Source organism: Seriola aureovittata, chromosome 21 (genome assembly GCF_021018895.1).
Source record: "Seriola aureovittata isolate HTS-2021-v1 ecotype China chromosome 21, ASM2101889v1, whole genome shotgun sequence".
Taxonomy (NCBI): domain Eukaryota; kingdom Metazoa; phylum Chordata; class Actinopteri; order Carangiformes; family Carangidae; genus Seriola; species Seriola aureovittata.
Genome location: NC_079384.1, coordinates 3,636,874 through 3,655,157, shown reverse-complemented (window position 1 = coordinate 3,655,157; position 18,284 = coordinate 3,636,874). Strand labels below are relative to the sequence as shown.

The 18,284-nt window shown below is 39.3% G+C and overlaps 1 protein-coding gene and 1 non-coding gene across 2 annotated transcripts; one reads left to right on the top strand and one right to left on the bottom strand.

The window, feature by feature from the left end:
* Window positions 1-1,135: 1,135 nt before the first annotated feature.
* lcmt1 (leucine carboxyl methyltransferase 1) lies at window positions 1,136-7,035 on the bottom strand. The gene is made up of 11 exons (XM_056366781.1): window positions 6,622-7,035; window positions 6,308-6,399; window positions 5,775-5,896; window positions 5,574-5,650; window positions 4,605-4,666; window positions 4,371-4,473; window positions 3,125-3,245; window positions 2,758-2,859; window positions 2,412-2,503; window positions 2,040-2,137; window positions 1,136-1,798 (listed from the first exon to the last, which is right to left on the bottom strand). Exons 1-11 carry the CDS (start codon window positions 6,768-6,770, stop codon window positions 1,776-1,778), a joined length of 1,041 nt encoding a protein of 346 aa, XP_056222756.1. The 5' UTR covers window positions 6,771-7,035; the 3' UTR covers window positions 1,136-1,775.
* Window positions 7,036-17,810: 10,775 nt separating this feature from the next.
* Window positions 17,811-17,882, top strand: trnae-uuc (transfer RNA glutamic acid (anticodon UUC)). Its single transcript has one exon. It is a non-coding gene; the product is annotated as a tRNA-Glu (tRNA).
* Window positions 17,883-18,284: the final 402 nt, after the last annotated feature.

Here is an 18,284-nt window from a genome sequence, read left to right as displayed (position 1 = left end):
CAGAGAACAAGCACATAGAGATAATTAGATGAGGATGACCTGTGTCTTGTTACTCAGAAGCGCAACAAAAACATTTGTTTGGTTTGGCTGATCCCGAACATTTGTGGGGGTTTTTTAATCAGTTAACTCAGTTTAATACATCTGAAGAATGTGAACTTTAAACTTTATGGAAAAGTTTTGCGACATAAAACCAAAACAATGAGATGAATAATACTAGAAACTGTGAGTAACTCAATTCTGAGAAAAGCTGAATGTAAGATAATTAATAAAACACTTTATGCATTATAATCAATTGTCTATTGGTAGATATTCAGTAACTAAAAACCAGGGATGGACTGTAACAAAGTATAAATACTTACATATATAAGTATCTGTACTTTACTTCAGTATTTTTTCTTAGGAAACATATGATTTTTACTCCGCTACATATAAAAGACAAATATTGTACTCGACACTGTGAAGCAGAGCTTTCAGTCAGTGGAAGGAGTTTTCTTTTTATTTGGAAAATGTGACAGACCTGTCGCTGTGTTCATCACAGGAGAAAACACAATCACAGACGAGGCAGAAGATTCTTCATCAGAGCACCACGGCCTTATCCGAAGTCCATGTTGGAAGTTTTAGAAATAAATAGAAATGAATTTCTTTCCTTTTAAATATTTGCTGTGTTTACTGAGACCAAACGTCATCACTGCTGACAAAAAGAGAAATATTAGAACGACAACAGGAAACTCTTTCTGTTGATTCAGTTGTGTTTTCACGGCCATGTCTACGGGCTTTGTTGTATATTTATAAGCCTTTCATTCTGCAGGTTCTACAGTTGGTCACTTCATTCAGTCGGTTGTTTCAGAGTCATTATGTTCTGTAAATGTACTGTGGATCAATACAATGCGTTGACGTTGTATTTCTGAATACTTTGGTATTTTTTTTAAAAGTAAGCACTTCAGTACTTTAACTCAAGTAAAACTTTTACTGAACAACTTTCACTTGCATTAGGTTTGATCAGGATTATCTAACACTGTGTGTACTGTACGTTCCCTCAGCTCGTCCCTTCCACTGCAGATAACCCAGCTAATATTAACGGATATTAACTGATATTTTGATATGAAGTGCAAAACAAAACACATGAACGAAGATATAGACATTGTCTTACACAAAAGGAAACTTTTATTCAACCGCACTTGAACAGCATTCGTCAAATATAATCTATTACAAACTAATCTGTCATGTCCTCTGTACTGTTTGAAAACTAGTGGCAAGAATAGAAAAGATCTGAAAGGCCTGTAGATGGATGTGATGTATTTCTTCTTGCAGTTAGACACGAGTTATTGCATGCGCGGTGTGTTTGTGAGTAAATGAGCCTGGAAGTGCTAGTTCACCAATAAATAAAATTAAAATGGCACATGAAATCCAAACGAGGACAAATGAGCAGAGTTTGAAACAATATTTCTGTGATTGTTAATTTGCCTGTAAACAAATTAGTAAGAGAAACATGATCGATTATACTGTTGGTAATCCAGTGCCAGTGTAGTGACAAACCTCTTCACAGTTCTCGACCTCGTCACCTCTTTATCTTCAACACGGACTTGGTTACAAACGACGCTTGTGAAATCACATTCTGCTGATGCCGGGAGTTTTTTCCAAGCGGAACAACTCCCAGACAACTGAGAATATGGGTTTCCTCTTTCCCAGTAACTCCTTTACAACATCTTCCCCCTGCTGTTGATTTTGGCGAACACACTCGTTAAGCGCGTCCTAACAGCGGAGCAGCTCCACACTCAAAATGCCAACTGCGACAGACCTGAGGAAACAGAACATGACCCGTTCTTGTAAATGACCACAACAGACACGCCAACTGGGCGGCTGGATGGAAATATGAAAAAAATGTGACACATATGAGTAACACAAAGTAAATAAAGTGACAGGCAACGTGGCGCCGTACATGTCAGAAATGATCCTTGAATTGAGGGACTTACTACATCAGCTTATGTATACAGTAATTAGCATGCCTGAGATGTAAGAGAAACATAATGACCCATTACCCAGGTTGAGTTTGTCCTTGGCGGCCCAGCTGATGCTGTAGTGCTGAAGAAGCTGCTGCAGCAGCTCTTTCTCGTCCAGGAACTCCAGTCGCTCAATTCTGCAAGGAATTAAGAAAATGTGGTGTTTCATTTCATCTCGCGTGAAAATCTTGCTTAAAATCTGTGGAACGCCCCTTTAAGCTCACAGCGCTCTGGTACACAAAACACCCCTCTGAACAATCATATATGATAAGAGGATCAAAAAGTGAGGATGGGACAACTGTGGTGGGAAGAACTGATCACAATGTGCGAGATGAAAGACGAAAACGTATAAATCGTACAGTAAATCTGACAGATACGGCAGATACTGGGCGATGTCAAGTCTCTCGTTACCTTGCCACGTCGTCCTGACGGAGCATGCTGTAGATCGTCATCATGTCCAGAGCATCGGCATGCTCCCAGCCGGCCTTCAGGAACCGCTCCTTCTGCAAACACCACACATGAACAGTATGATATCTAGATGTTCTGCAAAATAAATCACCGAGCAAAAGATCTATGAGCAAGAGACCCTCAAATCACTCTTCACCATTAGTTAAAACAGATCGTGTTTTCTTCATATCTTAGTATCTGTTTGTAACTTCGATGGAGATCTGATCATATTTTAAGATAAATCTACACATAACTGCAGGTAGCTCCAAAGGGTTCACTTACTTTTCTTGTATTGAACCCTAGAGAATACCTGAGAGTCCAGGGATTGGCAGAGCTCGACTCCTGCCAGGGTGCACTGTCGGCGCTGCAGGTTCTCGATCATCACCTGGCCAAATCGATCGCTCATGTTCACCTGGAGACACGGACAACGTTGAACGGATGAAGTCTTACGTGATGTTTCTGAGAGAAGCTACATTACTGAATCTCAGCTTAAACACACAAGCGCTTCTGTCCTTTCAAACACCTTCCCTCGTGCAAACTGCAGATAAGTTTGTTGAAGTTTTATCCACTAACAACTGAATACAACCATACTACTACCAGGTACTTCCTTGTGTTGTGACATGGATAACAGAAGCCGACACCTGTGTTCTTCTGCTGTGGGTGTTTGTTTTGTTTACCTGTTCGTAGTTGATGAACATGGCGGTGTGGAAGGTCTCCGCCGCCCAGTTAACGAGGTTGGAGGACTGGGAGGGCGTCATGTAGACCAGCACGCACTCGGACAGGAGCAGTGTGGGTAATCTGGAGATGAGAACGTAATATATAAACACATCCTGTGACTAGAAAGCGCTCGGAGAGATCATACCGTATTTTAATCTAAATTTTTTATAAGAAATGCGTGAAAGTAAACTAATTATATAGAAAACAGCGACACCAAAGCCATTTCCTTTCCACCAAATGTCATTGCGATTGGTCAAGTTATATAGCACCTAATTAATAAGCAGATAAACATGGCATCCTTAGTGAGTGTGATTATCAAACTGTTACACTCCCATCAAACAAACTGCCTTCAAACCAATAAAAACTTTTTTATCTTTCATACTCTTGTTATCTTAAACCCACTTGCACTTCAGTGTCTGTTATAGTCACAGGGGAATATTCCATTTTCACTCCAGTCTTTAGTGTTGGCAGGCAGACAGAAAGATTCACACTCAGCAGCTTCCTGAAACAGAGAGCCTCGCTCTTTGTGAAACCTCCACGGATAAATAAAAATTACGTAAAAATGCCGTTATGAGCTGAGATGAGAGAGTCCGGCAGCGAGGCCTCTCCTCGCCATAGAAAACTTCCTCTCATAAAAAAAGAAAAAGGAAAAGGCCTGTGCCATCCAACTTCCAAATTCATCTTTGTCCATTACTACTGGTAAAATAAATAATACTGAGGGCTTCAAAGGTTTTTTGAACTAAATTTAACTAAGTTACAATGGATTCCAATAGTGCCAGTTTTACAATAGAACAAATGATCAAAACCTCCTCAGAAGCTTTGATTACAGACAATGCGTAGGTGGCTTTCAAACCTACGGGGTGGGGGTGGGGGTTCATGTTTGATACTCAAGACGTACATTTTAGGTGGGGTATCCTTTCAAGTGAGGCTCCAGACAGTCAGACATTACATCTGAATGACAGCCATACAGTCACTCTGTAGAGTAAGTCTGTTATCTAGAGTTACTTACAGTGAGAAAACACATAGATAACACAGATAAGCTTCAATTCTTGGATTTCCAAAGACATGCTGGGAAAAAAAGAAAACTGGTAGAGAGCAGTATAATGACCTTACACTTACACTTCGTTCAAATTCTAACTCATTTGCTTAGTATGACTTATATGGAATATAATATTGAGATCAGACCCGACAGTGTCTATCACATACTCTGGGTTAAGCTGGAACTTCTTCAGTTTTTCATCCAAACTAGAGATGTCTCTGAGGTCTGCTCCAATGATACAGTAACGGTCTGAGTCCAGGCTGTGGGCATCTGAACCAAACAAACACATACGCACAGTTAGAGAGATTTTCTCACATGGAATGAAGGATGTTTGGAGCTAAACCTCATAGATATGTAAAGCTTACGTGGTTTGTGATGTATGATTGTAACTTATGTTATACCTAGCAGTAAGGAGTCTGTTGAGTGGGTTTCGATGATGGGTTTGGACAGCGGTGGTTTTGTCCTGGTCAAAAGAAAACAACATAATTCACGATTAAAACTACTTATCATCAATTAACCTAAAGCCATTCTACAGTCAGGCCGTTTACATTCATCAGGATACATTTATAGTCCTGTGTCAAAAGCTCCAACAACCATCGTATTTATACAATTAGTTGCTACTTTATTAGGTTAACAGCTCAAACTAAAGCAGTCTAACACAACAGTCCCACAATAAATCCTTCCTTTCTGAAGTTTACAATGTGTTGTAACTGTTGTAGAGTGTTTCTAATGTACCCAATACACTGGCAGCTAAGTATATGATGTAACAGGCTAAAAGCTATTACACTGAGCTCATAATAACACAAATAAGTTAAAGTTTTTAGATTTTTTTTGCATGTTAGCCTCAGTTCCATGATAGTAAATGCAACACACATTTTACAGCAAACAAGCACTTGTGAGTGAACTATGCAGCTGCTTATACACAGCTTATCCCAAGTCACTCTTGTTTTATTTTATATCTAACAGACTTAACATAAGCTGTTACTGCAAGACACACGTGTGTTTAGCACAGCGTGTAAATTTATTACCAAAGCTGAAGGAATTCCTCTGTACAGCAGCTGTAAATGCTGAGATGCTGTTTCCTTTAACAAAGACCTTTGTCTCCCTCTACAGTTCTCTACGCTACATGACAACACCAAAGCTAGAAAACATGAAACACTGGTGCTACTTAATGTCCTGTTGTGTAGCAACAATTAAATATTAATCATAACCTGTTATGCATAACATTTTCATGAATTAAAGTAACTACAACCTAAGTTGTAGTTAATTTACAAATGCAGTGAGACATGTAAGACAGTAAATCTACAAAACTAAAACTACAGAGAGACCCTGTGGCTGTTCTGTTTCATGTGTGGCCCAGTTCGTCTTACTTTATATTGTGTATTTTCCTGGCCACAATGGTAGGAAAGTCAACTTCAAAGAACTTCCGTGGCATGAGATTTTCATCCTAAAACACACACATAGTAAAGATGTGTTTTTTGAGGATAGATAAATTGTATTTTGATGCAGTCGCATCAAATCAAATAGAATCAAACTCCACTTTAGAGCGACGGAGCTGCAACGCTGCGAACCTTCAGTCTCCAAAATGTGGTGTCCAGCCCAGCTCCCAGGTTGATGATTTGACAGTCACATTCTGCTTTCTTTATAAACGCATCAAGTAGATGGTTCACTCCTTGAACACGAGCATAGTAGCCTGTCACATCAGACAATGAAAATAAAACACATACCTTAGTCATGTTACATACAAAAAAAAAAAAACATTCCTTAGATCATTTTAGCACTGTGGCATTTAAAACACTTAAAAATGTACAAGATCACAAATATGGAGGACAAAAGGATCAAAAGCCAACAGCATGACTGGGTTAGTGGGAGAATTTACTGCTGACAACTCCTCACTAACAACATTATAAAGTGAAGCGTTAATAGCTAGTTATACTGGATATTACACAATAACCTTGTGATTATTAACTGCTCTATTAAATGCACTGCGGTGTATTGCTTATGAAGCTCTAGTAGCTACAGGCCAGGCTCATAATATTTACTTGCGATCCTTTCATTTACAGTCTGTCATCTTAATGTGATGACAATGAGATGTGTAACTCACCCCTGTTGATTTCAGGTGCCTTCCTTTCTCCTACAGATCTCACAAAGTACTGGATATATGGGTCCTTCCAGTAGCCTTTACTGGTGGCAAACCTAAACACAGATTATATACAGATTATATAACATTATATATATGTATATTATGAACAGAATGAGGAGGTGCCACATAATTGATGCTCCCTTAACTAATATATTTTTTTATAGTGATTGCTATATGGTCAGATCCATCCATAAATCTCACCAAGGGCCTAATAATAAATTATGGGGAGCTGACTCAGTGATACAGTGATTGAAGATGATACTGATGCTGGTTACCTTTTACATGTGGTTGCATCGTCACATGTCGTCCTCACTGCTTCATCTGCAGTATCCGTGTCTGTGAAGGGTTGCCGTGCTGCCATTAATGATCCTTCTCCTAACGTTATTTGGTCAACATTAAAACTGTAAACGTTGCATAATCTCATCCACCTGTTTTAGTCCCGGTTTTAGCTGCTACAAGCTAACTGGCTAACTCAATTTGAATTTGACAGGTTTATTTAACAAAACAAGGACGAGAAACAATGAAAGTGAGAGCATAGTCGAGTAGCTCAGGTTCTTGCATGCAGTAAATAAACTACGAGTTGGATGAAAATAAGCAATTTAAGAAAATGTAACGATATTTTCCGGCTGAAAACAAGTTGCTCGCGGCTAGAAATGTATTTACATGTTTGACCGGAAGCAAAAGATCAGTGCTTCCGGTTGGTATTTTTCACATTAAAAGTATCACTGGAAACATTCATATTTTGCACAGGAATAAAATAAACCTACAACTAAATGCGAAGACTTACACAATTACAGCAGTATTTCTTTTTTTAGGAAAACAATTAATTCAAAACAAATTTTTTTTTTTTTTTTAAACCCACTCCATGTATGACTTGAGGTTACAGTATTGATCATTGATCATCGTCTTTTGAAATAACTTCCTTTCACCTTGCACAGATTGATTTTTAACTTAAACTAGACAAATACTGTCAGTATGTCTGCCAAAGAACAGACAGTGGAGTATGTCTTACACAGAGACTTACTGGCATCACACTTTGTCTCACACTGAGTTACAAAAAAGGAGATGGGAAACATTAAAAAGGTTCAGACATCCACTAAGTCCCACATGAAATATCCAAAGCCACTCTGACACACGTCTTTGCAAATTGTGTGGGAAATAATACCACCACAAAGCAGGGGCGGAACCAGACGTCGTAAACATTCGGGGCTTGGCACAACTTCAAGTTCAATATTCAGGGGACATGTCCCCCTCGGGAATGTTTTTCCCCATTCACAGCAGCTACATGCTGTTTACTGTATCAAGCCATTTGTAAATCATTTGGGAAAAACATGAAAGTTGCCCAGGAAAAAAAGTCATCCTAAGCCTGCATCATATTTTGAATCTAACTGTTCTCTATCTCCATCGCTCTGAAACCACAACACAACAGATTTTAACAATGACTAATTTTCACTACTGTCGCATAAAATTGTCTGATGTTACTATTTTGAATTATATGACATAGATGGGGAACTACATTTAAATCCAGACCATAATAATATGTGCTGCTCTAACTGAGCAGACATGGATCCACAACAAGACCAAGTAAATGTCTTCATGACTCTAAACTGAATATTAGACCAACAGAAGAACATTTACTCTAATGATATTAGATTTATTTAAAGAATAGCATCATAGGATAAACAACATGGACATGTATACTGTCTGATATTATCAGACAGTATTTTATTTGATCTTTATTTGATCTACTCCGGATCACTCTGTTCTCATTCCCTCCTCTTTTGCTTTCAGATGCTTTGAGGATGGAGCACTATCATAATCATTGATTGTGCATTTAAAGGAGAATCCAACCCTTTTTAAAAATTCACATTTGTTATTCCTGTGTCCCAGAAAGAAATGGTGAATATTTGTGAATGTGCAACACTCTCCTCTAAAGTAAGAAACCAAAGGGAGAACCTTAAAATGTGCAACGTCATCCCAGTTTACTCTATAATAATGAATGGGGCTCTGATGCTGCAAGGCCTTAAAATATGTCTAATTTCTTACACTACAATGAGTATTTTAAATTTTAAGCTTTATATCCAATTCAACATCTGGATGAGACCTGTTTGGGGGGGACTCTACACAGCTACTGTAGATAGCTGATGGATTTCTGCTGCTGCTTGTGGACTTGATGCTGGTTTACTCTGTGTGTAAATGTGTATTTTAATAAAACAGCATGTTATGTAATCTGATTCCTGACGTGGGGAAAATATCAGGAAATTAACAAACGCCGTTGAGGCCCAGCGTCAGAACAGTAGGTCTAATGGCCGTCCGGCACGGGCGGCTGCTTCCGGCCTGGTTGTGGGTTGTTGGACTCGGAAAACTGGTCGGACCGCATTTGAGCCGGATCTCTGGGCCCAGACCCGGCCGAGTCTTTCTCCAGAATAATGTGAATAACAGCAGAAGAAGAAAAGTAAAGTGGGGAACAAACAAACGCAGAAACTTTTCGTACCTGTGACAGTTTCGGAAATCGGACGAACAGGAAACGGGGAGTGGAGGGAAAAACCAGAGATGCGCACATCTGTCTGCTTTAATGGTCTGCGCACATACGGGCATTTGGCCGAAAGGCGCCAACTTTGCTTTAAATACGGAAGACAAAAAGCAGGAAGGCTTAGCGCGTAGTGGGACTTCTTGTAGCCAGATAAATACATTTTGCAAACACACAAATTACATTTTGAAGAAATAATATTTGTGAGCAAATAATAACGTAACCTGAGCAAACTAAAATCTATTCTGTGCTCAATAAATCTATTTCTCTGTTTGCTATTATCCTCATAGTCGCACAATACTAATGTGTATCACTCAGTTCTATGAGAAGCTGCTAGGCCAAAACTGAATACTTCACTTGCACATACATGCATATCATCAGGCATATACTGTACATACATATATACAGTAATGAATGTGTAGGGCAGTGGCCTAAATAAGCCACTGGGTGTCGCAGTTGTTATGTTTATTCCTTTTTATATACAGTCTATGGTTTATTCCCAGGTGAATCCTGGTTTTGGTGTTGTTTGACCACTGTGGTACACTGTAGTTTTGAGCTGTGTCCTGAGCGGGACGCCATCTTGATTTTTTTGTTTTCTTCCCTCACAGTACAAGGTAAGCAGCGTTAACAGCAGCGTGCATCATCTTACAATAACTTCATTTCTCATAATTATCACACTTCCAGTCTTCTGTTTAAACTGTGTGTAAACAACATGTTTGCCATGGGAGTGAGCTCCTAACCGCCATACAAACTGGTAAAACGGATCCGTTACATCTTGTGATCACTTGTTTTCCGATACAAGTCGTTTTCGTTCAGACCGGCAGAAGATTTGTCCCAAAACTCTGTGTGTAAAACGCAAATCAAGAAGCGTAGAGAAAAGAAAAGTGATTCAAAAATGTTTGTTTGAAAGTTGTAGATATTAGGAAGATATTCACTAATGCTTTTCATTTATTTGTAAATTAATTGAATGTTTGTATTTGTGAAATTTGTTTGTAGATCCGTTTTATATTTGCAAGATATTTTAACCCCTTCTTTAACCCTAACCCTTTACAGATCTCACCTTTACTCACTGATTGTCAGTCAGTTCACATAGATAATACTGAGACAAAATCTACTTTAGAGCTCCATTGATTTGCTGGTCCAGTCAGAGAGACTGAGGGGAAATGACACCAAGTTTTAATAAACTTCATATAAGATTCGGGACTTTTGGGAAAACATCCGGAGCTGGAGCCCCATAAGCCGCCCCCCCCCCCCCCCCCCTCACTCCCTTTATGCTTCCATCCAAGATTAACTAGTCAACTAGGTCAGCTTCTTCTCTCGAGTACAGGAAGCTTCAGTGAAGCAGCTCTCAGGAAGTGCTTTCCGTTCCATGTGATCACCCTCTTAATGACTGTTGTTGTTGAAGCTACTTGACAGCAAATAGCAAGTCAGCTGTTACTCAAACATTGCATGTGTGTCAGTTGTATGTCAACCAATTTTGTCAATGAATGTCTCGTGTGTGTGTGGTGCTGATAATAATTTTTGCAGCAGCTCTTGCACAACGTGGAGATAATAGATTCAGTTAAGAATGATAAAAGTTAAAATATTGTGCTATCTCTGTTTTTAAAAAAAAATCTTTTTTCCATTTTCATTTTTCACCATGCAAAAGAGTAAAAATGTTAGTCCTGATGTGAACCACAACAAAACCCTAAGACTGTACATGTCAGTGTTTTGTACAGCAGGTGGTGTTACCACACAACCAATGGTGTGCAATCATTCCCCACAGTGGTTTTCCAACAGGACAGGATGCAGAGGGAGAGAGGTTAGATATTAGCAAGCAAAGCGGACACTTATTTTATTGTAATCTATTTACTGTATTCCCCACGGTCCTATTCCCCATCATTCGTTTTTTTTTTGTGGCTTTTTCATGTTGTTCAGGCGACAAAGGAATTCTCCTTTTTGTTGTCAATTCAATCATGTTCTATATAGCGCACATGTTTGTAGCACATCTGTGTGGTGTGTGCATGCACCAGTTGTAGTATGTATAGAAGTACATGTGCATCTGCTGCCCATGTGCAAGTCTGCAGCTGTCCTTGCTGAACTGTGTGCTCAAGCATGTGGATGTTGTGGTGGTGGACAGTCGTGTAAAAGCAAGAGTTTTAAAAAATGTTGACACTGAACATAATTTGGGGTTTCGCAGAATCGCCCAGAATCAAATTCTTGTCCACCAATCAGAAGCTCGGTGGTTCGATCCCTGGCTCCTCCGAGTCCGTAGGCAAGACACTGAACCCTAAACTGCCCCTGATGGCTGCTCCATCAGTGTGTGTATGGGTGTGATGTATGAATGTGTGAGTGGACGTGGCAAGCGCTTTGAGTGGTCGACACGACTAGAAAAGTGCTGTAAGTGCAGTCCATTGTGTTGTATTAACATGGCAGCACACAACAAAACGTGTGCTGTCTTCATTTTTTTTCCATTTGAGAAATATATTCAAAATTCAATTTATTTTTATCAGAAACCATTTCACAAGCTTTTACCTCCTCACGTCTCGACTGCTGCAACAGCCTCTTCACTGGCTTCAACCAAAAATCTATTAAAGGGCTCCAGACTGTACAGAACTCAGCTCTCAGACTTTTAACAGGATCCAGGGGAAGTGACCACATCACACCGGGTTTAGCCTCCTTGCACTGACTCCCTGCAGGTTTTAGAGTTGATTTTTAAAGCTCTTCACAGCCTCTCGTCATGTCTTATATCTGACCTTTCAACAGCATATGAAGCAGCTCCTCAGACCCTCGGGCCGAGGTCTCTTAGTTGTTCCTGACAGAGTTGACAGAGCTTCCACAGTCAGAGCCTCGAGACTGTGGAACGAGCTGCCTGAAGTGGTTCCAACATTTCCCCTGTACATTGCATTCTATCAAAATTGTATGTAAACAGCACACTGAGGTGGGACACTGGGCTACTGTAAGTGTGTGTGTGTGTGCGTGTGTGGTCACGTGTCTTTTTGTGTTTGTTTATCAATTTAAAAAGGTGTTTGTCATCATTCAGAGACCCACACAGTGACTCATTTCCACCCGTAACACCAGCTCGGTATAGAGCAATGATTTGTGTTCGGTGTGTCGCTCTCTGGTTCTACTGTCAGACTCGGTGACAGCCATATTTTTTCATTATGTGTCATTTTACCTGGAGGCAAAACAGTGTGTCATGCTGACTGATTTATATTTAGGCCGCTTTCTTTCCTATAGATCTCTCTGAGCTAACTTCAGCTGTTTGTACTCAAGGATGCTTAACCTTTAATTAATGCTTCCATGTTAAAAAAAATTTAATTAATCTTTATTAACCGCAGGCTTCTGAGGTTACAGTAATTAAACCTCTACTGAAAAAGCTGAATCTTGATCCAGATGTTTTAGCCAAATATAGACCTGTATATCCAACCTCCCGTGTTTATATCCAAGATGCTTGAAAATTATATTGGTTTGTATATGTATCAGGATTCATAGCACAGAGACGGCACTGGTGGAAGTTACTAATGACCTCGTGGCCTCAGACGACTCTATACTTGTCTTACTGGATCTTAGTGCTGCATGTGGCACCGTCAACCACAGGATTTAATGACAGAGACTGGAACATGTCATTGGGGTCAAAGGAAGTCATATTTAACACCAACACAAATGTTAGTCATTATTATTCTTCTTTTTACAGTATTATTAATTGGTGCTGCAGTACATACAGCTGTCATTGCTCACTCTCTTATCTCTCCACCATTCCTCTCCTCTCATCCCAACCAGTCGAGGGGGGAGACGGCTGCCCACTTCGGTCAGAGGTTTCTTCCTAGTAAAAGGGAGTATTTCCTCTTCACTTAGGTCAAGCACTTGCTCATGATGGGAACTTTTTTGTTTTTCTCTCGACCTTACTGTGTAAAGTGCCATGAGATAATACATGTTATGATTTGGTGCTACTGACAGGGTGGTGTTTGGTTCTTCTGCTTCAAACAAACAGAAGAAGAAAAATCCCCTCCGTCACTCCTCATCCTTATTTATTTCAGTGTTATTGAACACTGCTTCTACTAAAGCTTGATCGATTTTAGTGTTTAAGGATGAAACATACAATTTTTAGAATAACCCCACTTTTTTATTCAGTTATTCTTAAATATTTCTTAAATTCAGTTTAAGACTCGTCAGGGTTGAGACGCCTTCTAATCACTGGGACCCTAAAAACTCTTTAGGAAAACCAGTCTAATGAAATTCTTAATTGTGCTACAAGCTCTTTATACAAAATAGTATATTTGGACTTTTAATGAGGAATAAATGCGATTTAATTAAACATAATTAATAGATATGAGTATTAACAAAGAAAGCATCAAGAAAGTTTTATGAAGTAAAAAGTTATATTGCAGTATTAATTGTATTTTGGCCAATTTAAGGCAGCTGAACAATCAAAAACACAATGTTTGATGTAGCAGACGTGTTTTGACACCTTTCTCATCGCATGTGAAAATTGAACCCACTGCTGGTATGAAAATTTGGATCGGTGCAGCTTTAAACATTGCTTTGGATAAGGGGGGGGGGGGGGGGGGGGGGGGTCAAGGTAAACCCTTGATCCTAAATACAGTGTTCCAGTTCATCAAGAACACAATAAAAGCAAACGTATGGTGTTTCTTATCAGAAGTAGCCCTGATCAAACGTCTATATAGAGCCTTGGATTAGCGAGTACAGCCTTGTGTCGACTGCACACTGTGCAAAGCTTCGTCCTTACTGAGTAACTGTGTCACAGTCCAGAGGAAATCCCAACAGAGCAGTAAAACTAGGACCGAGCTTGAGTTCCCCTTTGAGATTAATAGAGAGTTTCTTCTTGGAGTGTGCTCATATAGAACATACTAAGGGAATGTCCTGTACAGCAAACAGCTTGTATTGTTTGTGCTGTTGAGATATAATGTGCAAGAAGTCCTCGCTGTAGGACAGAGTGGGGCTTGTAAGGTCAGCCCTTATGGTCAGTGTTACGCTTCACACGCTGCTAATAGTAAAGGTTAATGATCGGGGAGCGGTGACATATTCCATGGAATCTTCCACGGTTCTGTTCAGTGGAACACACGCCATATGTGTTTGTTTGTGCATGTGTCAATACAGGACACGTACATTTCACGGGGAGAACAGCACAAATACATGACCAAAAAAAAAAAAAAAAAAGGAAGCACATAAAGCACCATCAAACACATAATATTGAGAGAACAGGTCAGGTGGAGCTTTCCCTGTTTGCGAACTTGTTTTTGTTCCTATCGTCACGGGTCCCAGAACACCTCCGCCCGTCTCACACGCTCTGTTATCCTCTCCGTCTGTTTGGACTGTTCTCCTTCTGTTTGTCTAATTGCTTTACAGCTGAGAAGGAAAGACACAAGCTTAGAGTGTGTTGAAAAATCTGTTCCAGACCGGATCATCTGCACATCATAGCTATCTTGAACATCTGGTTTCACAGGCTGCAGGATGTTCTTTATTAACCAGAAGCTCAAAGTTCCCTCGTCACAATTTACACTTTTGTTTATCTGAATTACTCATAAAAACCACAAGTACATTAGTGTTTGAACCCAGTCGGTGGCCTGTGGGTAATATTTTGATTATGACATAATGGCCTCTTTAAAGCTGCTATAAACAATTTTTGTTATATAATGACAATGTTACAAAGACAATGGGAAAACATTGTGAAAGGGGTCGTTCTGAATCTGCTGCTCCACTTAGCTTTAGCTTTATAGTGAGTTTCAGCTCATTGTTCAGCTGTCTGGTTCATGAATTTACTGTTTTGGTTCATTCTCACTGCTTATTATTATCATTTATTATTGTCATTCATTTTAAACATGTCTAACGTCACATTCTGGGAAATTGGTCTCAGACTTTTGGATCTTACTGTTTATAATATCAACATCCGTTGTCAGGCTTTGGGATTAATATATATTCATGTAACATATGTCTACAATATAAATACATACATACATACATAAATGTATATATTTGTATTGGCTAGATATATATGTCAATATATGAAGTTGTTCCCATTTCTAATAGCATTTAGCTGCTAAAGATAATCAGATGTTCCCTCAGGAATTGATAGAGACCACAGATAGAACTAAATGTGAGTGAATATTGGACTTATATCCACCAGGTGGCAAGAAACTCAACTCCACTGCTAGATGTGTAAATGGACAAATAGGGAAAATGTTGAATTAATTTATTTGGGCTACTACAGGCGACTGCTTTCGAACTACATTTTTAATATCAACATATTTACACATCATCAGCCTCAGCCTCACAGCAAATACTGGCAACATCAATAAAAATCCCGTGTCAGATCAACTGATATAGCCGTATATATATATGCTACTGTATGTAGCTAATAGTATTTTCTAGTGACAACACTACAGTTTTCTACGTCTACGTGTGTGTGTGTGACTCTGTGCTCGTGCACACCGTATGATTCCCCTTGTGTTTGCGTGAGTGAAATATCCCAGATGCTGGTATGTTATATCCCAGCCAGTAGATAGCACGTTTTTACTCGTGCGTCCACAGGCAGCATTCAGTCGGTGTGTTGGTGCAGCTTCATGTCATGTGTCAGTCCGTCTCTGTCCGTGCATCAGTCGTCTGTCCATCTCTGTTTGTGGCTAAAAGAACAGGACACTGTGTTTTGCTGAGCTGGTGTTATGGGTGGAAATCAAACACAGCAAGTAATTACTGAAAAAACACACGCCCACACTCAGTTAACACAGATAAGCTTATTTTATGGTATCTGGTTATGTTGCCCCAAAGTCTGTCTCCTGTCCAATGTATTTACAGCTTGTACTGGTTCTGGTTTAGTTTGAATAGAGTTGTTTATGTTTCCATTCCTCCTATACTATCTGCTATGCCTACTTCTGAACAGTTGTTTATTTCTGTTTTGTTTCACAGGTTCAAAACTGGTCTTTATTTCTGCTCTTTACACACGCTTTTCTATAATTCATGCCCATAACCCGTATCCCACCGAAAAGCTGTTTGATCTGATGGACGAGTGATGCAACTGTCACCAGGAAGGCAGATGAATGTCGAGTATCGAGTTTCGAGAATAGACATGGCAAATCTTATGTGTTTTATTTCTGGGAGTCCAGCAGAGTTACTGGATATTGTAAGGACTGAAATATGTAAGAAGCTTTTTATAAATGGAATGCAAATATTACGGTTATTGGCACCAAAATCATATTCCCAGCAGCAGCCTACATATTTTACTCAGATTAAATTCTTAAGGATGGAGTATGTTGAATCACTAAAAAATGTGATGTTATATGTTGATTGCTGTGCAGGCTTCTACAGATGATTTCAGCCTTAAAAGAGCATTGCACCTCTATAACATTCTCATACTTGCAATGAAAACTAAGAAAAATAAAGATAAAAAATCAGGACTTTTTTTTTGTGTTGTGGGCTGGAAAACCAAAACAACGAGCTTAAAGGTGTTCAGTCGTTCAGTAGAGCTAAGGCGAACTGCAGAGAGATAATTCTCAATAAAAAATATTGTAAAAAAGGAAAGTTTTTCTCGAGCTGTCATTTTGCATCAATGTGCAGCAGAGTGAGACCTCCATCAAGAACAACCGATCCCAGTTTGTATGTCACACCGTGTTAGTTAAATGATTATTATTTTCTCAGTGTCAACACTTGAACGAGGAAGGTCAAAGACAAGTGGATCACACAAGAAAGAGAAGTTCATCATCCCAACGTTGATAGGACTGAGCTGAACCAAAAGATTAAATAACAATGTACTTCTCCTTATCTCTCACTGCTGGTTCGTAGGGCAGACGAAGACTTTGTAGTATTTCTGTGAAAAGCTGCTGTTAAGAAACCATTAACCCGTGTCAAGCTTACAAAAGATTTGACTTCATTTTCTTTTCACAGTAAGACTGAAGTTTTCATTAAATATTGGAATTGAACAAGCTGTTAATTAGATTCAGATTTAAAGCGCTTCATTCCAGGTTTTTTTCATTTCAGTGTTCCTTCCTTTTTTTTCTTCAAGGAAGGAACAGTTCGGACTGCCACACACTTATTCACGTAATCAGTGCGAGTAAGTCCTTCTCCGCTGAACGTCCCTGGAAATATGAATCATTTCTGAGTAAAGCTGAACGTTTTCTGCAGAAACGAGAAAAAATGAAGGGGTGCAGGGAAATAGATTGGTATGTGAGCCAGTGATTGAGTTGAACATTACGATTTAACAGAAGTTAAACGCGGTTCAGCTGTAATTTTGTTTGACGCACAATGTCAATTAAAAAAAGAAACAGAAAAAAGAAACAGACGGCCTGCATGTCGGCTTGGGTTGATAAGCGGCGTGTAGCGTACTGTTGATTATGATTAATTTCCTATGTGTTCTGCTGGTACAGGAGGGACAGCGCGGCTTGTGTGTGTTTGTCAATGACTGCCTTCATGTGCTGTGTGTGTGTGTGTGTGTGTGTGTGTGTGTGTGAGAGGAAATGGAAAGGAAGAGCAGGTAAATTTCCACAGCAGTGGACCAGACCACCACATCACTCTGCCATCCATCTTCACAGAAGAGCAGATATTGCTGTTGACGCGCTGATGGCTGTAGAGGGAACATCTCTTTATAGTGCTGCTTCATTTCCAGGCACAGGACTGAGCTGGAAAATTTTCACATTAGGCGGCTCACGTCACACATATACACACTGGTGTCCATTTCATCCCATCCAGTTCAGTTTTGGTATGTTAAACTATTATTATTATTATTATTATTAATAACATAGTTTTTGTTAGTTTAGCCTGAAATGAAAGGGGAATGGGAACTTTTGGAAAGTTTGATTTTAAAGCTGCATCACTATTTTTTTCTCTGAGACCTTGTTTCTTTGATCTGAAATGGAAGTAGGTGTTTTTATTACTTTGCTTTGTGAAAAACTCTCATTTTGTAGGCTACAACACATACTGCAAATACTCACTATGTATATGTCCCATATGGTCTAGCGGTTAGGATTCCTGGTTTTCACCCAGGCGGCCCGGGTTCGACTCCCGGTATGGGAACTGCTGTTATTGATGAATTTCCCCAGAGGGGATAAATAATGTATAATGCATCTATCTATCTATAAAATATTAAATATATATTGTAAAAAATATATATAAAACCTTTTTAAAATTGGAACAGTTTCATATTTTGACATTGTAATGTAGAAGCTGCCTCTCCTAAAGAGAATAAGGTTGGGCGCCAGACAGGCAAATGGTAATCTACCTTAAACCTATCAAATGTTTAAATTAGTTAAGTTCCATTAGAGAGAGCACAAATACCCAGCTGCTTGCTTACTTCAGTGCTACAAAAAATAACACAACCAAGGTGTCTCATTGTTCCTATATTAAATCGGTCAGCAACCACAAACGATGTCACGTTTCGATCATCATCATCATTTGAAATGAATCATCAATACCAGT

Coding starts and splice junctions, on each gene's coding strand:
- lcmt1 (XM_056366781.1), bottom strand. CDS start 6,770: ATGAGATTATGCAACGTTTACAGTTTTAATGTTGACCAAATAACGTTA. Junction 5,897..6,307: donor GGCACCTGAAATCAACAGGG/GTGAGTTACACA, acceptor CTGATGTGACAG/GCTACTATGCTCGTGTTCAA. Junction 4,474..4,604: donor AACAGACTCCTTACTGCTAG/GTATAACATAAG, acceptor TGTTTGGTTCAG/ATGCCCACAGCCTGGACTCA.